The sequence below is a fragment of the Meles meles genome, chromosome 5 (assembly GCF_922984935.1).
Source record: "Meles meles chromosome 5, mMelMel3.1 paternal haplotype, whole genome shotgun sequence".
NCBI classification, from domain to species: Eukaryota; Metazoa; Chordata; class Mammalia; order Carnivora; family Mustelidae; genus Meles; species Meles meles.
In genome coordinates, this window is record NC_060070.1 from 27,431,740 (window position 1) to 27,446,633 (window position 14,894).

Consider the following 14,894-nt stretch of genomic DNA (forward strand, 5'->3'; position numbering starts at 1 on the left):
GAAAGAAGCAGACTCTGCTGAGTAGGGAGCCTGATGGGGCTCAATCCCGGGACCCCAGGATCATGACCCGAGCTGAAGGCAGATGCTTAAATGAATGAGCCACCCAGAAGTCCCTCTTTTTTTGATTACTCTTAAAATTATTTTTGTTTCCTGTTTTGACCTGGTATTCTAGGTAGTTGCGGTAGATGCCTAACTGAGATACAGAGCTAAAATTGTGTACTGCATCAGTCTGAGACCAAATTTTTGTATACAGGGATTAAAGTGGAACCAAAAATGTAAGAATTATAGTGATATCTAGATTGGACAATGGAAAGGCATACTCCTTTGACCCTGTTTGGTCTGATCCAGTTTTTGATTTAGCATGTGAACCAGTTGTCCACTGTTGCGATAGGTAACAAGGTAAAAATGTGCTGATTACCAACCATTTTTATAAAATTAGCAACACTGGTTATATTTGTAGGGTGTCACACCTAAGTTCATACATCTTGCTGAATTCACTCCTTGCTGAATTGTTCTCAGGTTAGAAACATTATTGGATAGTGACAGAGCTCTTTCAAAAAATTACACATAGAAAAATATCTCAGTACTCTAGATCAACAACTGTAAGTGAAAGGAGAGATTGGCTCACAGTGGGGTTAAAATGTCTATTGCTGTTGTAGTCAGAGACTTAAGTCATTTAGGAGATCATTACCTTTTTTTTTTCCCTAGCTTTGCTGAAGGTATAACCAACAAAATTGTAAGATTTTTAAAGTGTACATCATTATGATTTGATAGACATATACACTGTAAAAGAATTCTTTTCATTTAGTTAGTAAACACATCCATCACTATCACCTTACATGTTTATCTTTTTTGGTTGGAGGTGTGAGAACATTTAAGTTGGAGACTGTTACATTTAAAGGTGAAGAAATACGACAGAACCCACCCACTCAGTGAAGAGAGAAAGAGTAAGAATAGTTTATAACCCTACCATAACATCTAATTTGGATACCCTTTCTGTTTCTATAATGATTAATTTTGATATTTGATACTAGTTTTTGTTACTTGGTGGCTTGTACAACTTAAAGTTGCTCCATAACTGTTTGCTAAGTGGTTTGAGTGCATGTTATTTCTGATGTTTTGAGAAATAGCTTTTTAGGGACACCTGAGTGGCTCAGTCAGTTAAGCCTCTGCCTTCGGCTCAGGTCATGATCCCAGGATCCTGGGATTGAGTTCCGCCTCAGGCTCTTTGCTTGTCAAGGAGCCTGCTTCTTCCTCTGCCTGCTCTGCCTGCTGCTCTCCTTGCTTGTGTTCATGCTCTCTCTCTCTGACAAATAAAAAAAAAAAAGGAAGGAAGAAAGAAATAGCTTTTTATTATAATATCTTTATGAGTTCATATTTGTCTAGATTGAAGCAGAAGTCAGGGGGACTTCTGCCCCTTTTCCTTGTCCATCTGTTTTTGGGAGTTTGTTTTTTGTTTTGTTCCCATAGTTATTGTTAGATGAGTATTATAATTCCTCTGGCCCACTCTGTCATTTCTCTCATTAACCATTAGTGCTGGGTACGTTGGTACTGAGTTGCCCTCCTTTCCAGTAAAAGACCCGTTAAGCTACCACAGAGCAGCACTAGGATGATTTGCCCTTGTGTCATTTAGGTATAAGCTTCCCATACTTGTTGAAATATCTGAGCAGGAAAATAGTTACTTCCTGTACAGGAGGATCCAGTGTTGTTCATGATTACATGAGATTGTTTAAAAAAAAAAAAGACTTCAAAATTGTTGTGTGTTCTTAGGTTACTTGTTGGTTACATTTGAAACATGATTTTTTTCTTAATTTTTTGGGCGAAGTTTCGACCTCATAAAGGGCACAGCCGTATGTTAATTAATTAATATTTTAGCTCTAAATTAATTAATTTAGTTAATATTTTAGCTCTAATTCCTGGCAAAATAAGTGCTCATTTAGTGGATTGTTTTGACCTACTGAGATTCTATAAAGTATTAATAATGATTTTTAAATGAGAAAAAAAGGATACATTTCTCTAATATTGCTGTCTTTTACAATTCATTTTTGGTTTGGGGAGCATTATGGATTTCTGCCTTTCTTTTTTTTTTAAGATTTTATTTATTTATGAAAGAGAGATTACAAGTAGGCAGAGAGGCAGGCGTAGAGGGTGGGGGCGGGAGGGGGGAGCATGCTCCCCGCTGAGCAGAGAGCCAGATGCAGGGCTCGATCCCAGGACCCTGAGATCATGACCCCAGCTAAAGGCAGAGGCTTAACCCACTGAGCCACCCAGGTGCCCCGATTTCTGCTTTTCTTCAGCCACCCCCTAAACACCTCCTTAGGACTATTTTCCTGGCCTATTCCACCTAAGTGTTTATTTTGGCAATAGGCCAGTGGTCTAAGACAGGCTCTTGAAGATGTTTTCATAATCCAGCAATATGGATATAGGCACACATACACATATTTTAAACAATGTATTCATTTTAATAGGGCTATCTGTTCTGTTGTCTCAGGATTATTGAAGATTTATTTCCTATGGTTTTCAGAACAGTGTATTAGATGAGCTTTGTAAATGTTGAACTTACAAGTTTACTCAGAACTTTTTCTTTCTTTTCTTTGATTTTAAGTATTTGATTTCATTTCAGGTACAAAAACCAAAGCTAGAAAAGTAATTTGTTTCCTTTTAAAAAGATTTTTTCAGTTAATAAAAATTTTAGCTATGAGTTAGAAGATTGAATAATTAATAATCAGTCAGTAAAGTTTTCCTGAGTTTCATTGAGAGTACCTAACTATGCTTAATACTGAGTTTATTAAAGAAATATACAATTCATGGCATGAAGAAGTTTAGGATCTGATTGAGTAAATGATAACATGTACACATATATACTCTATATACTATTCATTTTGTATATTGCATATATAGTACTATATATGTATATCCATGTTAATATTGTATATGTTACATGGTACATAATATGCTATTATACACTGTTACATATTTTTCTATGTCACAGTTTTTTCGATTTATTTCAAATGTTATAACATTCGTTTAAAAAAACCTATAGATTGATACTTGCCATCAGCTAATGTTGAGTGTAGTCAATAATTCAGTAAAGTAATTGTCATTTGCCCCTTTTTCTCAAGCCAGTTATCTGTGTCTCTTTTTTCTCTTCAGGCAGAAGAAATGCATGAGTAAATTATTAGAATACAGTGCTGATGTCAACATTTGTAATAATGAAGGCCTTACAGCAGTAAGTGCTAAGAATTTTATGTGAGTTTTAAAATACTTTTTTGAAAATCATATTGAAGGTGATAGTAATGCAAAGTGCAGTGCAAGTGTTTCTGCAGTTTACTTCTTTGTGTAATTAAGAAGATTCAGAAAGATCTAGTTCTAGTTCTGTACTGTATTTATTAAGAGAAGTTATGGGTTCACTATGTTTCTCCTTTCTGCTTTTTGTTTGTGACCTTTCATTTATTTTGAAGGCTTATTCCTCTAGCTTTTGTCATTGACTTTCAGGGGATGTTTTAGGAGTATGTCTGCTGTGTTATGAGTTCATTATAGGAGAGCTATTTTTCATTATGTCCTTTAAAATTATTTTAATATGTACATTTCAGAAAAATTGAATGGCTAGGCAGAAAGGAAAAAAGGTAATGGAATTGATCACTCACTGTATCCTCTGCACTCAGAGATAATCACTGTTAATATTTTGGTCTGTATCCTTCAGACTTGTTATATCTTACCTAAACTAGTATTTTTATCCATTTTGCTATGTCACTTTCTTTTCAAAAATAAGTTAATACATTTTTGATCCATATTGATGTTATTTGGAGGTAGTGTGGGATATTTCTGAAAAGATCATTGAAATCCAAAGATTTTTAAAAATTTATTTTAATTCCAATATAGTTAATATACAGTGTTACATTAGTTTCAGATGTACAATATATGATTCAACAGTCTGTACATGAAATCTAAAAATTTTAATTGTCATTTAATGGAACATTATTCATCTTAGAAGTAGAGATAAAATAGAATTATGTGATTATTGAGAAATTATTTAGAAGTTGGGACCGAAGATGTTAAATTTTATATATTAAATTTTACCTTCCCGTATGTGAAATTATGCATGTATAAATTAAGTGGATGGTGAGAATCCTTTCACGATGTCTGTCAAATCAATGTTGTATACTTTAAATATCCTACAGTTTTATTTGTCAATTATACCTCAATAAAGCTGAAAAAATTTATTAAAATTTTTAATCCTAATTCCAGTATGGTTAACATAGTGTTTTATTAGTTTCAATATAGTTATTCAACGATTCTATAAATTGTTCAGTATTCATCATGATAAGTATACTCTTAATCTCCTACACCTATTTCACCCATCCCCAACCACCTTCCCTCTGATAACTGTTAGTTTGTTCTCTCTAGTTAAGAATCTGTTTCTTGGTTTGAAAAAAAATTTTTTTTTTTACCTTTCTTGGTAGTAGTTGTAGATTCTGAATCTTTTAACTTGTGGATCAAGAATATTATTTACATACCATGCCAGTTTTCAAGACTTTCTGACTAAAAAATTTTTTGAAGGTGGGGGTGCTGAGCATAAAAAAACAGCTTCCCTAAGATTTGCTTTATACCGTGTGAATGACTTATTAAAGATAAAGAATAAACTCAACCAGGATTATTATATGGAATCTACAATTCCTGTGATAATCTAGATTTTGTTTATATATATGTATATTATATATACACACACATATATATTTTTCAAGATTTTATTGGGGCGCGATCCCAACACCTTGGGATCATGACCTGAGTCAAAAGCAGACGCTTAACCAACTAAGCCACCCAGGCTCCCCGATTTTGTCCTATATATATATATATATATATATATATATATTTAAAGACTTATTTGACACAGAGAGAGAGAGCACAAGCAGGGAGAGCAGCAGGCAAAGGGAGAAGGAGAGGAGCCTGATTTGGGGCTCGATCCCAGGACCCTGGGATCATGACCTGAGCCAAAGGCAGAGGCTTTAACCCACTGAGCCACCCAGGTGCCCCCGGAAAAAAGTTTTAAAAATAAAATTTTTACCTAAAATGTTATTAATGCATCTATTTAAAGAGTCAGATGATTCTGCAAAACTTATTATAGAAAAATAGTCTTTGCACTCTTTCTGCTTGACCAACCTTGGTGTTTTTCTCCTATGGCCTGAATGGTATAATGTGCCTCCTCCTCTTAGAAACTATTCTGGCGAGGCGCCTGGGTGGCTCAGCGGGTTAAAGCCTCTGCCTTCAGCTCAGGTCATGATCCCGGGGTGCTGGGATCGAGCCCCGCATCGGGCTCTTTGCTTAGTTGGGAGCCTGCTTCCTCCTCTCTCTCTGCCTGCCTCTCTGCCTACTTGTAATCTCTATCTGTCAAATAAATAAATCTTTAAAAAAAAAAAAAAAAAAGAATTTAGAAACTATTCTGGCAACCAACATGATTCTGCCTAGTCCCAGACCACCATGATGGAATTAATTCAACAGCTGGGCCATTGACCCCATCAGCTGAAGGAAGCTGGGATGGTGAAAATGTGTTGCTGCAGAACTGAATAGTTGTCACCAAACATGTGGGACAGTAAAGCCAATGGCTCCTGAGTTGGAAGAAACCTTCATTGAGGAGCCAAGAGTCCCAGGAATTTTTCTTATGAAAAGAGAGAACTGTTGACTGCATGCTTTCTAGGCTGGTTATTCTCACAAAGGACTCCTCGTATTTCTAACTTCATTTGCTTCAACAGGAATTTCTTGTATACCTACTGTGTGCTAGGCACTTTGCTGTTGTGGGATAGAGCCATGAATATGGTCCTTGTTGTGCCCAGACTTAAAAGGAAGACAGGAAAGTTTTTTTTTTCTTCCAAGTCTTTATTAAAGTTCAAGTTAGTTAACATTTAGTGCATTATTGGTTTCAGGAGTAGAATTTAGTGATTCATCACTTACATAAAACATCCAGTGTTCATCACAAGTACCCTCCTTAAAGCCCATCACCCAGTTAGTATCTCCCCCCACTCACCCCCCCTAATTTGTTCTCTGTAGTTAAGAGTCTTTTCGATTTGCCTCCCTCCATGTTTTTATCTTACTTTTCCTTACAGGAAGACTGGAAGGTTAATAGGCAGTGGTAACATGGTGTAATGAATGTCAATATAGGAGAAGGAGAGTCTGTGAATGTCTAGCAGGGGCATTAGAAGAAGTATCTCAGGGACATAGCACATGAGCTGAGGCCAGAAGATCAAATGGAAGTTAGACTGGTGAAAGTGGTGGTTTTGGGGTTGGGAGAGGGGTGGGGAACAGTTTTGGCTTTACAGAATAGATTTGTGAAGGCTTGGAGGTGAAAGAGAGCGTTTAACTGGTGTTCAGGTGCCTCGGGGGTTCATGGAGACTTCCCACAGGTCTTTGGCATGGATAGTTATGGGGATCACTTTTCAGATCTTTAGCTTCTGGATGTGCATTTTTTCTTCAAGGTGATTCCTGTGGTAGAGAGCCTGCCCTTCCCACCTTTCACCTTCAAAATCACTCTCCTCCCACTTTGTTTTTCTTAAAGATTTTATTTGATAGGGAGAGAGAGAGTGAGAAAGCACAAACAGGGGGAGTGGCAGAGGGAGAGGGAGAAGCAGGCTCTCCTTTGGGCAGGAAGTCTGACGTGGTGCTCGATCCCAGGACCCTGGGATCACAACCTGAGCCAAAGGCAGACACTTAACCAACTGAACCACCCAAGTGCCTTCTCCTACTACGTTTTGAATGAAGTACATTTTATGCTTACCCATCCTGAGTATTACTAAGTAAAGGATGGCCTGGAGATAGTGACAAGCAGAAGAACAATTCAAAGTATTGGTGTCTGCAAAGGCTGTCATTCAGCACCATAAACCACAAAATCATGGTAGGATTTCATAGAGTTTTCCCTGCCTTATACATATTGCTATCAAGGGTGAGATAATTAGACTTAAATTGTTTTGTTCTGAACTTAGCAAAATTATAAAAGTGAAGCAACAGGAGCGATGGAATATTTTTTTGATGATGCTGCCTGTATCATTCCCCAACGACTGTTCAGAGAATTCATTGCCTCTAAGAGAGATCTGTGAGAACAAAGAAGAAGAACATCAGTAATAAATACTGAAGGCAATGTTGACTTACTTTATGCAGGTGTAAAATCAGGGTGAGACATGTGTCTTACCTATCTCAGGACAAGGGAGAAAATAGGCAGTGACTGCTAATGGTACTGGGTTTCTTTTTGGGGAAATGAAAGTGTTTTAAAATTGATTGTGGTGATGATTGCACAACTGTGACTATACCAAAAACCATTAAGGTGTGTATACTTCAAATAGATGGATAGTATGGCATTTGAATTGTATGACATTATACCTTAAATAAATATACATCTATGTTGTGATCCGCACCCACCCCAGAAAAGGAAATATTCTCTTGACTTTCTTCCCTAGCCTCTGTATACTTCTAATTCTGTAGTTAGTGCTTCTCAGCTTTTTAATAGATATAAAAATTATGTTTCCTCACCTCTAAATAACATGCTACTATTGCTCTTTTTAAAATTTTTTAGTTTTAGGCATCATCAATTGACTTTATGGAAGATAAAGCTGTTTGCTCTCTTTTTCAGCCCCACCTTTCTTTCACACCTTTTCTTCCTTTTTTTTTTTTTTTAACATTTTATTTATTTATTTGACAGAGTCACAAGTAGGCAGAGCAGGTGGCGGGGGGTGGGTGGGCGGGGGGAGCAGGCTCCCTGCTGAGCAGAGAGCACAATGTGGGGCTCTATCCCAGGACCCTGAGATCATGACCTGAGCCGAAGGCAGAGGCTTAACCCACTGAGCCACCCAGGCACCCCACACCTTTTCAATATAGTTGTGATTTTAATTAGATCATTTTTTTCAGTATTTTGATTTTTAAAAATTACATACATACTATTCATATTTAGGCCAAATAATTTGCTATAGTTATTTTTATTACATACCATTTTGATTTTCATAGAGTTATTAATTGCATTCTAAAAAAATTGAGATAATTGTACATTCATATATACCTGTAAGAAATAATACAGAGGAATGCCCTCTATATATTGCCCAGTTTCTTTCAGTGGTAACATTTTACAAAATGGTAGTGTAATATCATCACTAGGATGTTTATACTGATATAATTTGTCTTGTTACTGTTGCCCCAGTTTTACTTGTTTATTTGTACCCAGTTTTATCAGTGTGCCTGTGTATGTATAGTAAGTTCTATACATTTTTATTACCTGTGTAGGTCCATGTGTCCATTACTGTAGTCAATATTCTGAACATTTCCAAGTCTACAAAGATGTTTTATGTTGCTCTTTTGTAACTATACCTTTCCTCCCCTTCATCCCATGTCTGACCCTTGGCAACCACTAATCTGTTCTCCATTTCTAAAATTAGGTCTTTCTGAGAATGTTTCATAATTGGAATCATATTATATGGAACCTTTTACGATTGGCTTTTGTTAAGTTCATCATATTCTGTGGAGATTGACCTAGGTTGTTGTATTTATCAATAGTTTGTTCCTTATGTTGCTGACTGGTATTCCTTGGGGTAGATGTACCATTGTTTGTTCAACCATATGCCTGTTGAAGGACATCTGGATCATTTCCTGTTTGGGGCTATCTTGAATAAAGCTGCTATAAACATAAACATTAATGTATAGGTTTTTGTGTGGGCATAAAACTTTTCATTTCTCTAGAATAAATGTCCAAGAATGCAATTGCTGGGTTGTGTGGTAGTTTCATGTTTAGTTTTTTTTTTTTTTTTAAGATATTTTATTCATTTATTTGATAGAAATCACAAGTAGGCAGAGAGATAGGCAGAGAGAGAGAGGGGGAAGCAAGCTCCCTCCCAAGCAGAGAGCCTGATGTGGGGCTCGATACCAGGACCCCGGGATCATGACCTGAGCTGAAGGCAGAGGCTTTAACCCACTGAACCACCCAGGCGCTCCTCATACTTAGTTTTAAAATGCACTGCCTAACTTTTCCAGAGTGCCTGGAACATTTTGTACCCTCAGCGGCAATATATGAATCTAGTTTTTCAGCATCCTCACCAGCATTTGATGATGTCACTGTTTTTAATTTTAGCCATAATAATACATGTATAGTTGCTAACTCATTGTGGTTTTAATTTGCATTTGCCTAATTGACATCTTTTCATGTGTTTTTTTGCTATCTGTATATCTTTTTTTTTTTTTCTTTTTTAAAGTTTTTATTTAAATTTCAGTTAGGGGCGCCTGAGTGGCTCAGTGGGTTAAAGCCTCTGCCTTCGGCTCAGGTCATGATCCCAGGGTCCTGGGATCAAGCCCCGCATCGGGCTCTCTGCTCCGCAGGGAGACTGCTTCCTCCTCTCTCTCTCTGCCTGCCTCTCTGCCTAGTTGTGATTTCTCTCTGTCAAATAAATAAAATATTAAAAAAAAATTTTCAGTTAGTTAATCTACAGTGTTACATTAGTTTCAGGTGTACAATATAGTGATTCAGTGCTCATTACAACAAGTGCATTCCTTAATTCCCATACCTGTTTAACTCATCCCTTTACCCACCTCCCCTCTGGTAACTGTCAGTTTGTTTCTGAGTCTGTTTCTTGGTGTGCTCTCCCCTCTCCCTCCTCACCTTCCCCTTTCCTCCCCCCGCCTTTTTTTTGTTTCTTAAATTCCACATATAAGTGAAATCATTTGATATTTGTCTTTCTCTGAATGATTTATTTCCCTTAGCATTGTACTGTCTAGTTCCATCTATGTCATTGCATATGGCAAGACTTCATTCTTCTTTCTGGCTGAATAATATTCTCTCATGTATATATATCACATCTTTATCCATTCATCAGTCTGTGGACACTTAGGCTGTTTCCATAGTTTGGCTGTTGTAGATAATGCTGCTATAAACATTGTGGAGCATGTATCCCTTTGAATTAATATTTTTGTATTCTTCGAGTAATTTTGCTGTCTCTGTCTTTCTATGTGAAATGTTGTCGATTCATGTCATTTGCCCATTTTAAATTGGATTACTTTTAAACCTTAAGCTGTGAGAGTGCTTTATATACGAAGATATTGGTCTTTTATCAGGTATGTAATGTGCAAATATTTTCTCCTAATCTCTAGTTTGCCATTTTAATTCTTTTTTTTTTTTAAAGATTTTATTTATTTATTTGAGATAGAAGGAGGGAGAGAAGGAGGGAGAGAGAGAGTGAGCGAGTGTAGAAGCATGGGGAGCCGCAGGCAGAGGGAGAAGCAGACTCCTTGCTGAGCAGGGAGCCCAGTGTGGCGCCAATCCCAGTACTCTGGGATCATGACCTGAGCTGAAGGCAGACACTCAACCGACTGAACCATTCAGGCGCCCCTGCCATTTTAATTCTTAACAGATCTTTTATATAAAAGTTTGCAGTTTTGATGAAGGCCACTCTCAGTTTTTCCTTTTATGGATTATGCTTTTGTTATCAAGTTTAAGAACTCTCCCCAACTCTAGATCCTCAAGACTTCTTAGATCTTTTTTTCTAAATTTTTATTATTTTATATTTTACATCTCAATCTGTGATATATTTTGAACTAATATTTGTGTAAGATGTGATGCTTAAGTTGGGGTTCATTTTTTTTTTTTAAGATTTTATTTATTTGTCAGGGAGAAGGGGAGAGAGCACAAACAGTGGGAGTGGCAGGCAGTGGCAGGCACAGACTCCTCAGCAAGGAGCCTGGTGCAGGACTCTATCCCAGGACCATGGGATCATGACCTGAGCCGGAGGCAGATGCTTAACCAACTGAGCGACCCAAGAGTCCCTTTTTTTTTTTTGCTCATCAAGTCCAATTACTTGAGCACTGTTTGTTGAAAAACTATTGTTCCTGCATGAATTTCGTTTTGCATCTTTCTCAAAATCTATGGGACATATTTATATGGACTTTTTTCTGGGTTTCATGGATCTATGTTGTTGTCCCTTTGCCAATACCACACTATCTTGATTACTGTAGATTCATACTAAATAGTAAGCCTTAATATCTGGTTGAGTAACACCTCCCATTTTATTTTTCTATGTTAGGATTGTGTTAGTTATTCTGGTCTCTTTGCCAGAAATTTATAGATGGAATGAATGTATTTATAGAATAAGCTTGACTATGACAAAAAAATCCTTGCTGGGATATTTACTGAGATTATATTAAATGTATAGATCTGTTTGAGAATTGTTATCTTTATCATAAACACGGTATGTTTCCTCATTTATTTAGGTCTTTGATTTCTTTTTGTAAATGAAATTTTACCTCTTGTACTGTTCACCATACAGATCTTGTGCATGTTTTAAGTATATATGTGTAGCTAAGTTTCATTTTCTTTCTAGCAATACTAAATGGTATTATGTTTTTAATATCAGTTTCTGCATGTTCACTGATAGTATGTAGAAATGCAGTTCCTTTTTTGTGTGTTGATATTGTATTCCTGTGACCTTGCTGAACTCACTTATTCTAGGAGGATTCCTTGGGGTTTTCTGTGTAGATGGTCATGTCATCTGCAAGCAGAGACCATCTTATCTTTTCCTTTCCAATCTCTCTGTCTTTGTTTTTTGTCTTACTGCAGAGGGAGAGGGGGAAGCAGGGTCCTAGATGAGCAGGGAACCCAATGTGGGGCTCCATCCGAGGACCCTTAGGGTTATGACCTGGGCCACACAGGAGAGAGAGTCTTAAACGGACTCCTCACCGAGCACAGAGACTGATATGGGGCTGGATCTCTCAACTCTGAGATCAGGACCCAAGCCAAAACCAAGAGTCAGATGTTTAACTGACTGTACCAGCCAGGCACCCCACCATTTAAATTCTTGAGTCTAGAACCTTACTGAACCTACTTTGTTTTTAGAGTTCTAAAATTTCAGGATTATAGGTCTGGGTTTGGTTTAATTATATCCGTTTGGCTGGGTAATACTGAGGCATTATCCTGGAAGCTCATGTAATGGGAACTCAGGAAAAATTTTCATAAAATACTTTGATAATTTCACTCCTCTATTTTCCCTGTTCTCTCCTTTTTGGGTTCCTGTTATTTGAATATTGGACCTCTTGGGCTAACCTTTTAATTTTCTTACCTTTTCTCTTGTTTCTCTACTTTTGCCTTTTTGTGCTTCTTGGGAGGCTTCCTCCATGTTATCTTCTAAGTCTTTTGAGTTTGCATGTCTCTATCACAATATTAATTTCCAGAAGTTTGTTTTTCATTGTCCTTTAAAAAATATCCTGTTCTTGTTTGAAGGATGCAGTCAGTATGTTTTCTTTCTGAGAGTATTAAATACAGCTTTTTTTTTTTTTTTTAGATTTTATTTATTTAGTTGACAGAGACAAAGCAAGAGGGGAGGTAGTAGGAAGGGAGAAACAGGCTTCCTGCTGAGGAGGGAGCCCAATGTGGAGCTCTATGTGGGGCTTGATCCCAGGACCCTGGGATCATGACTGGAGTCTAAGGCAGATGCTTAGTGACTAAGCCACCCACACGCCCCTAGCTTTTTTTTTTTGAAGGTTTGTTTGTTTTTAATATTCATGGTTCCTTCTCTGCTCTTTGTATGTTTTTGTTTGTTTGTTTTGTTTTGTTTTGTTTTTTTGTATTTTTGTCTTTCAAACCCCCATTTGAGTGAATGAGGTTTATTCACCATGGACTTCAGCGTAGGGTGATTTCTTGGGCATTTGCCTTTAGGATCCTTCCTGATAGCAATTTCTTTCTTTCTTTTTTTTTTTTTTTTAATTTCATGTCCGATTCCCTAACTTTTTTTTTTTTTAAGATTTTATTTATTTATTTGACAGAGAGAGAGATCACAAGTAGGCAGAGAGGCAGGCAGAGAGAGAGGAGGAAGCAGGCTCTCTGCAGAGCAGAGAGCCCGATGCGGGGCTTGATCCCAGGACCCTGAGATCATGACCTGAGCTGAAGGCAGCGGCTTAATCCACTGAGCCACCCAGGCGCCCCTCTTTCTTTTTTTTTTTTAAGATTTTATTTATTTATCTGACAGAGAGAGATCACAAGTAGGCAGAGAGGCAGGCAGAGAGAAGGGGCGGGGGAAGCAGGCTCCCTGCTGAGCGGAGAGCCCGAAGCAATGCGGGGCTCTATCCCAGGACCCTGGGATCAGGACCTGAGCCGAAGGCAGAGGCTTTAACCCACTGAGCCACCCAGGCGCCCCATGATAGCTATTTCTTTAGGCATTTATTCTCAAACTGGTTAGATTCTTCAGGGTAAACTCTTAACAATTGCCAGGAGGGAGTTAGCATTCTGGATGTTAGGTAGAGGAGAATTCTTTGGGATTTCAGTATTGGGTATATAAACTTGACTTTGTCTCCCTTTTTCAATGTGATATTCTTGCTTCATTGTGCTTGGTGTCACCTGTGTAGAGATTGTTTTCAAGTCTCTTGTGTTCTCTTAGATTGGGAAGGGGCAGTTATTGGCCTGGAAGAGTTGGGGAGGGTTGGAGATATAAGGGTCTAAATCTACCAGTTCATCCCTACTTAAAGAGATGCAAGGTGCTTACCTCCAATTCTTGAGCCTTTTGGGATTTCAGGGATCTGAATCATCTTCCTTGGCTTTTTCTATTACTAGTTTAGGATTCAGCTTTTTGTTCTGACCAATCAGACAAAAGCTTTTAACTTGCAAAACTTGTTGCTATTATAATCTCTTTTTTCTTTATTGTAATGGGTCTGTCTTTGAAGAAAAGGTATTCTTTATTGTCATTTCAGTGGTGTTTGGAGAAGAAATAGAAGTTGATGCACGTGTTTAAGCTGCCATTTTAAAACAAGTTTCATGATATACTTTTTAACAGAAAACAATCAATTGAAAAATGCATGGGTAGCATAGTCCAAAGTTTTAACATTGATTATCTTTGAGTGGTAGAGTTTTAAGTATTTTATCCTCCCTATATATTATTATTTATGTATGATACATGAGTTACTTGGAAAATGCAAGAAGAAGAGAATATGATGTCTATTGTGTTAATTACCTCTTTACTCATATTTGCTTCTGGGGAAGGAAAGGTATCCAGTACCTTTTCTTTAGAGACAAGCTGTGCATAGAGTCCAGGATCATCTAGGAAGCAGGGTATTTGGTGATCCTAAGTATAGGATGTTTAACTGTTGTGATCCATGAAATGCTTGATTTTGAAGTACATGGTGGTGTAACCTACATGTTGATGCATGTTTTTCCCCATATAAAAAATAGGAAAAATATAGGAAAATATATGGGCTTTTATTTTAATCTTTAGTTTGTGTATCATGCTCACATTTGAGAAATAATGGCATTATTTATCTGCTGTTTTTATGAAAAACTCCTTGCATAAATGTTAAGTAACTAAATGCTATACAGATACACTGGCTGGCTGTGAATGGGCGGACAGAACTACTGCATGACCTCGTACAACACGTCAGTGACGTCGATGTTGAGGATGCGATGGGGCAGACAGCACTGCATGTGGCCTGCCAGAACGGTCACAAGACGGTAAATTCAGCCATGAGGACTTTCAGTTGCATGTATTTGTTTTTGAAAACTTTGAATTCGTGAAAAGATTTTCCCTGTGCGTAATTGGGAACATGAAGCATCGTAGCAAAATCTTAAAACATTTTCTGCATCATATGGACTTATTAAATATATATTCTTTGTAGATAAAAGGATAGAAAATAGTGCTTTTAAATCTGTTTAAAGTATTTGGATTTCAAATTTATTTCTAATTCATAGATTTTGATAGCTGAATATACTAAAATTTTAAATGTATGTTCACATGTAATTCTAAGTAATAATGTTCTTATTCTCAATCTTATTGTCACATAACTTTTTTATATTTTATTTTTTACCATTAAGCCTCAGTTACTGTGATTAGATAGTAAGAAAGTGAGCACTGACATTGCTTAAATATTTCAGCTTGGATTATCATATTTTT

General features: G+C 37.1%; 1 protein-coding gene across 4 annotated transcripts in view; it reads left to right on the forward strand.

Moving 5' to 3' along the window:
* HACE1 (HECT domain and ankyrin repeat containing E3 ubiquitin protein ligase 1) overlaps nt 1-14,894 on the forward strand; it is a 122,378-nt gene that overhangs the window by 12,503 nt on the left and 94,981 nt on the right. For 3 of the 4 annotated variants that reach the window (XM_046004959.1, XM_046004957.1, XM_046004960.1), the window contains exons 5-6: nt 3,154-3,229; nt 14,324-14,455. In XM_046004959.1, coding sequence (XP_045860915.1) covers nt 3,154-3,229; nt 14,324-14,455 — 208 coding nt within the window. Of the gene's footprint in view, nt 1-3,153; nt 3,230-14,323; nt 14,456-14,894 lie in introns of those variants that run through there. The other variant, XM_046004961.1, reaches the window with a different exon arrangement.